This window comes from Limulus polyphemus, unplaced genomic scaffold (assembly GCF_000517525.1).
Source record: "Limulus polyphemus unplaced genomic scaffold, Limulus_polyphemus-2.1.2 Scaffold3302, whole genome shotgun sequence".
Lineage (NCBI taxonomy): Eukaryota > Metazoa > Arthropoda > Merostomata > Xiphosura > Limulidae > Limulus > Limulus polyphemus.
Genome location: NW_013668912.1, coordinates 35,645 through 41,640, shown reverse-complemented (window position 1 = coordinate 41,640; position 5,996 = coordinate 35,645). Strand labels below are relative to the sequence as shown.

Below are 5,996 nucleotides of genomic sequence, written 5' to 3'. Positions count from 1 at the left end.
GAGATAAATATCAATTTCTGTGTGTCACGTGGTATTTTGAATGCAGCACTGGTTCAAATTAGATGTTTGTAAAGTCAAAATACTAAGTTTCTAGTTTTGTATGAATTAGAGACTCAAATTACTGATACTTACAAGCTAGAATATAAAATAAGAAGGTCTTATCTTTTCAATTTGCTAAGATACTGCTCATGTAATAAATCAAACACTGTGGCACCCCACCCACCTCTTTGCATTTTTGGAAATGCTCTCTTATATATACTTCCTTCTATATATGACACGAATAACCAATAAAAAGCTCAGAATGTCCCCCTAATGGCTTTCTCAGCCATTTTAATGGGCTTGGACACCATTTCTTTCTTTTCAACCAATATTTCAAGGAGGTAGGGTGTGTCTGTATTCTGCTAGAAATTTCATATTTTTTTAGACCCAAATCCAGCTTAGTTACTACGTTTGATAAATTATAGTAAAATTCTATGGTATTGATGTAGTAATTTATGATTTTTTAGTTATTAAAAAGTATATATATATAAAACCTATATAATATATTTCGTTTTATGTCTTCCACATGCAAAATTTTTAAAGACTTAGCAACCAAGTACAAAGGTCATAACTAGAAAAGATAATTTGTTTGCTTTACTTCTTTATTTACTGTTCTATGTTTAATAAAAAATTAGTTTAAGAAATTATTTCTAAATAGTAATAATCTATATACATATATAATGTATAATAATTAAAATGTGACTGTATTTTACAAAATACTAGTATAATAAAACACAGTCAAGACAGGTCACTTTGTAAAGACTAAAGGTCAGTTTTATATTATTGGATACAGTTACATGAGTCACATGTGCCACGTTATTGTAACTTCTGTACTGTTAGTTGGGCATGGTTGGAAGTTTCCTAATATTATTTGCCATTATTCTAGAATAAAAACGGTAATTTAGATTTATTTCATAATTTTTATGATGGTTACAAGGTTGGTCAAATCGATTAACATCACATGGAGTTAATATTGATAAAATAACAGATTAAATACATATTTTTACTTAAAAAAAGGTTTGATGATTATCTAGAAGGATATAGAGATTACACAAATGAAATTTGACAAATTTCAGATAAAGAAAAGTATTTTTAATCTTAAAATCAAAATTATTTTGCACGTTGGATTGTCAACATTCTGAAAGAAAAGTTCACGAGCAAATCTTTAATAAAAAAATCTTAAAACATAATTCAAAAACCAGATATTTTGTGTATGAAATCCTTGTAATGTTTACTAATAATCTACAAAATTTTGTAAAGGCTTGGATACATTTTCAAAAATTATAATACAGTTACTCTCATAGATACTTTCCTGGTTAAGAGCTTGGTGGATTCCAACCAACCTGAAAGGAAAGGTTTAACATGTACACTTAGTAGGTACTGTTTAGGGCTAATTACTCCTTAACTCTTTTAGCATGGGCTCAGTCCATGAGACCGACCTCATAGCCATTTGTGCTTGTTTTCATGCTATAGTTTTTAAATTAGTAAGCATATGTTAACGAAATTTGGCAGATTATCAGTAAACATTACAATGCTTTCAGAAGCAAAATATCAATTTTTTTTATTAAGACTTAATGTTTGTAAAGCAATGTTTTTCTCATGCCTTTTTTTCTTTTTGCATGTTGCCTATCCAACATGCAAAGTAATTTTCATTTTGAGATTAAAAATACTTTTGTGCATCAGAAAATGCATAGATTGTATAAAGTACAATGACAGAAATTGTGAGGTGTAGTGGCTAGAACACAGTGGACCATACTCAGTAAGTTAACTACATCCGAAGCCTCTTCACTGTGTACTGACATCTATGTGAGGGTAAAATGAGGATAATACCATCTTCACCTTAAACTCAACAATTGGGGATTAACACCTGCACGAACTACTGGGTATGCCACTAGGATCATCACTGATCTATCGATCGGGGAATAGACAGCCAGAAACAAAACAATTTCTATCACATGTAATCAACTCCCCCAACCATGGTATAGTCTAGCACAATCCAAAGGCAATAACATCCCCATAAGAAAAGAATGAGAGATAGACAAGGACTACACCAGAACAATCCTACATACTACCACTGTGAACAAAGACACAGACAGAGCAATTGAGGGAGGAAGATAGAATAGACAACCTGTACTTGTATGAGGATTTACATTGGACTGGTTCACTCCAATCCAAAACTTCTAAGCTTGGAAACAACTTCCATGTGAAGGTAGAATGAGGTCTCCAAATTGAAGGCTACTCTTTTACCAAAGAATAGTGGGATTTGACCAGCACACTTTAATGCCTCATGGCTGAAAGGGCGAGCATGTTTGGTGGGAAACAGAAGGAAGGGGAAGTAGCAAAAAGGAGGAACCCTCCTGTGCTGCAGAGGTGTGAGGGAACAAAAGGGACAGCGTAGAAGAGGAAAATACAATGGTATCGGGAAAAATGGTAGGTGTGGGAGAAAGATGCGCAATAACTGGAAAGTGAGGCAACAGATGAACCCAGATCAAAAAGCCAAGTAAGAATTCCACAATACAAAAAACAGTGAGCCAAACAGCCGCAAGTTCCTGGCCTAGAGACCAACAGTGGAAAACATTCCATTGATGCAATTAAACTTCCATAGAGGAAGGGCTGATAGAATGGGCCAGAAGGGAAGTGACAATCCCAATCTCCATGTCAAGGATGTGATAAAACCAAGCATGAAGAATGAGATGAAGCACCAATGACTGAGTTTTTCAAAGCAGGAAGGGAGGCAGAGGAGGGGGTAGCACAAGGGTAAAGTGGAACTGGAGAAGGCATGGAACCATGATAAAGCCACTCAGTAAGAAGCAATCAAAAGGACCTGACACTATGAAGTATGGAAAAGCTAAATCACTCAGAGAAGGGGTTAAATAGGAGGATAACATATAAAAAATTAAAAAATCTAATCCTGATTGAAAGCATCAACAGTCATGGTAAGTGGATGAGGTACCAGAGACCAAGTCAGAGGGAGTTTGTAGTTAAGTGATGTGACAAATGCATCGATGTGAGGAATACCTTACCGAATGCAAAGCCACTGAAGAACCATAGGATCGAGAGACAACTCTGTTGGATAGTCTGTCTGGACAGGAAGAATGATCTGCAACAAGATGGAAAGCACCCGGAAACTGACATGCCATGATATGATATCCTGCATGTGGGTCCTGAAAAGAAGATCAAATGTGTGAAAACATAGGGATCAAGAATGGGTGCCACCCTGGCAAATGAGGTAAGCAACCACAGTAGAATTATTGGGATGAATCATGACCAGAAAATGTTTGGCCTGATAAAGATAATGATCCAAGGTCTAATGAACTACAAGAAGCACCAGTGTGGAGTTGAGAACACTTTTTTGGTCAAATACCAACACCTAGAAGCTTCCTGCTAATTGACCTACACCCCTATCCCTAAAGGGAAGCATCTGTAAAAAGAAGGAAATCCAGATGAGGAGAAGGAAGCAAGACACTTGTCAACGTGTGGGGCTTGTCCAACCACCAATGCTGATCATCGACTATAGGATGAGGAAGGGTAATAAGAGCCTGCAAAGGAACCCATGCAAAAGAACATTAGTCGTAAATAGCTCACATAGGAGCCCAATTCAAGAGAAGTGTAGTCATGGAAGACCACATCCCTGTAAGCAATAGAACCTCGTAAGTGGTAAGAGAGGGAGCAGTAAGAGTGTGTAACTAAAAGTTCCAACAAATAAAGTCAAACGAACTAAAGCTTGAACCAGTCAACAAAAACATACAAGGACAAAGCAAGCCCAGTTGTAATATGTGGAGTTGATAGATCACCCTTCAAAGGACAAACCGAAGATATGGTCGTGACAAGTGAGTGAACATTATATGTAATGGGTCATCTCGAAACCTAGAGAAAAAAGCCCTCCAGAGGAAAATGAGGGAGATGGAGAAAAGGAATGAGGCAGGCCAATCTATGACAGATCGCCAGCACCAGTTGTCATGGGGACAACCAACATCCTGGAATACAACCTGAAGAAAAAAATTCACAGTTTCAAAGGCCAGATGAAACAGAAGGTCGTGAACAGTCTTTGCCCAACATTAGCAGGTAAAGGGATCCCGAGATAGAGGGAAGGATTGGGAATCTGTGACAAACAAGAAGGGGAAAAGAAAGGAATTAGAGAACAAGTCCAACCAATAGAACCCAAATAACCAACTGATCTGAGACAAAATATATCACCAAAGGGGAACAAAGTTGCACAATCGAGCTCCCATTGGACCAGAACCCTATGGATAGTCACTGATACTGATGGTGGTATGCCAAATTACGTTGAAGAAAACGACGAAATACAGAACACCTGGAAGATGGGTACAGTGTTGATGCAGGGATTCCACTCGGAAGTCCAAAGTGCCTGGGATATGGTCGAAAATACCACCAAAGAAAAGAAGAGTGAAACAGAATCCCCCGAAATACGTGAGTGACCAACAAACCTGTGATAAAGGGTCATCACAACCCAGAGAAATCACGTGGAAAGCAAGAGCCGAGAATAACACATAAGCCCATATGGAGATAAGAAGTGAGATGCTGTTCCAGGAAAAACCCTTAGGATGTTTGTGTAGAGCCTCAGAAAGGAGAAGTTTGGTAGATAAATAAAGCAGAAGGGATGTAAAAGTAAGACAAGGTGTGAAAAAATTGGCATGGGATAATGCATTGGAAAATCAGGGATAGCCCTCTCCTCCCCCATACAAGCAAAATAGACCCAAACAACTGAGATTCTAGAACAGTCTGCATGATGATATGCCAAAGCAAACCGATCCACACCCAGGATCCTAATATCTAAGGAAAGAGATAAAACATCACATACCTGAGAAATATAGTCCAAAACACCGTAATCTAATTGATTTGCAAGTGGAGCAGAGGAAGACATGACAAAATCCAGTGGCAGAAAAAGGCTACCAAATCTGCACCAGAACAAACAGGGTCGGGTTGTTCGTGAGGAAGTGGAGCATCATCAGGAGAAAGTGTTAGATCTACATAATATTCAATCTCCTGGCAAAAAATCGCCTGCAAACACCATGACGGGTCACCCTTACCTGCAGAAATGGCAAAAGAGTGCTCTTATTAAATGTGTTTGATAGATAATACACCATGCAAAAAAAAGGACTGGAAAGTAATTGAAAATAAATTCATCAACTGTATAAGCAAAAACGAGTAGAAAACCACAGCGACAGTAAAACTTTTAAAGTTACGACAATGAAGCACACTAGTGCACAATTTGAAACGTTTGAACAAGAGCACTGCCAAATGAGAAGTGAAGATTCAGTAGAGGAGTATAGAGGGAGTCACATGCATCACGTGAGCATATCATGCTACTATTGGTTAAGAGATGATACTTGATGATTTGAATGACAGACATGTTGGAATATGGCAATTCCATGCGTAAAGAAAAAGTTTGTATATATAGTGCAGCACTGAACGAGAATAGCTAATTTTGTTAAAGGAGGTAAGTATCATTTCAGAAGTAAACATTACCTTCTATTTGGGCATATTAAGGAGTAATAAACCACAACAAAGTATCAACAACAATGTGTTACAGTTGAAAGAGCAACTAAATGTAACTTTATTACATATTAATGAACTAAGTGGTATACGACAAGAACTAAATATTATCTTCTAGGTGCATGTATTAGAGAATAAGAAATTGGAATAAAACATTAACAGTTATATATATATATATATACATGGCAAAGGATAATAAATTCTTTTCTCTTACTTTATGTTTAATTAATTTTTTGCTAAATGCAAAGGTTGTTTGTAATGTTTTATGTGAATTTATGTGAGAGTTTCACAAGGAAACAATGGGTAGAAAGTGGGCAAAAACGAATATGTGGTGGCCTACTTCAGTAGAATTTTGAGTAGACCAGAGAGGAACTACTGTGTAACACGGCGGGAACTCTTTGCTATAGTAAAGAGTCTGACATATTTCCATCCTTACCTCT

The 5,996-nt window shown here is 37.1% G+C and overlaps 1 protein-coding gene across 1 annotated transcript in view; it reads right to left on the bottom strand.

Moving 5' to 3' along the window:
• LOC111088197 overlaps window positions 1–5,996 on the bottom strand; it is a 53,914-nt gene that overhangs the window by 25,169 nt on the left and 22,749 nt on the right. The window contains exon 7 of the mRNA XM_022397512.1: window positions 4,862–5,090. Within this exon, the coding sequence (XP_022253220.1) occupies window positions 4,891–5,090 (200 nt within the window). The 3' untranslated portion in view covers window positions 4,862–4,890. The remainder of the gene's footprint in view (window positions 1–4,861; window positions 5,091–5,996) is intronic.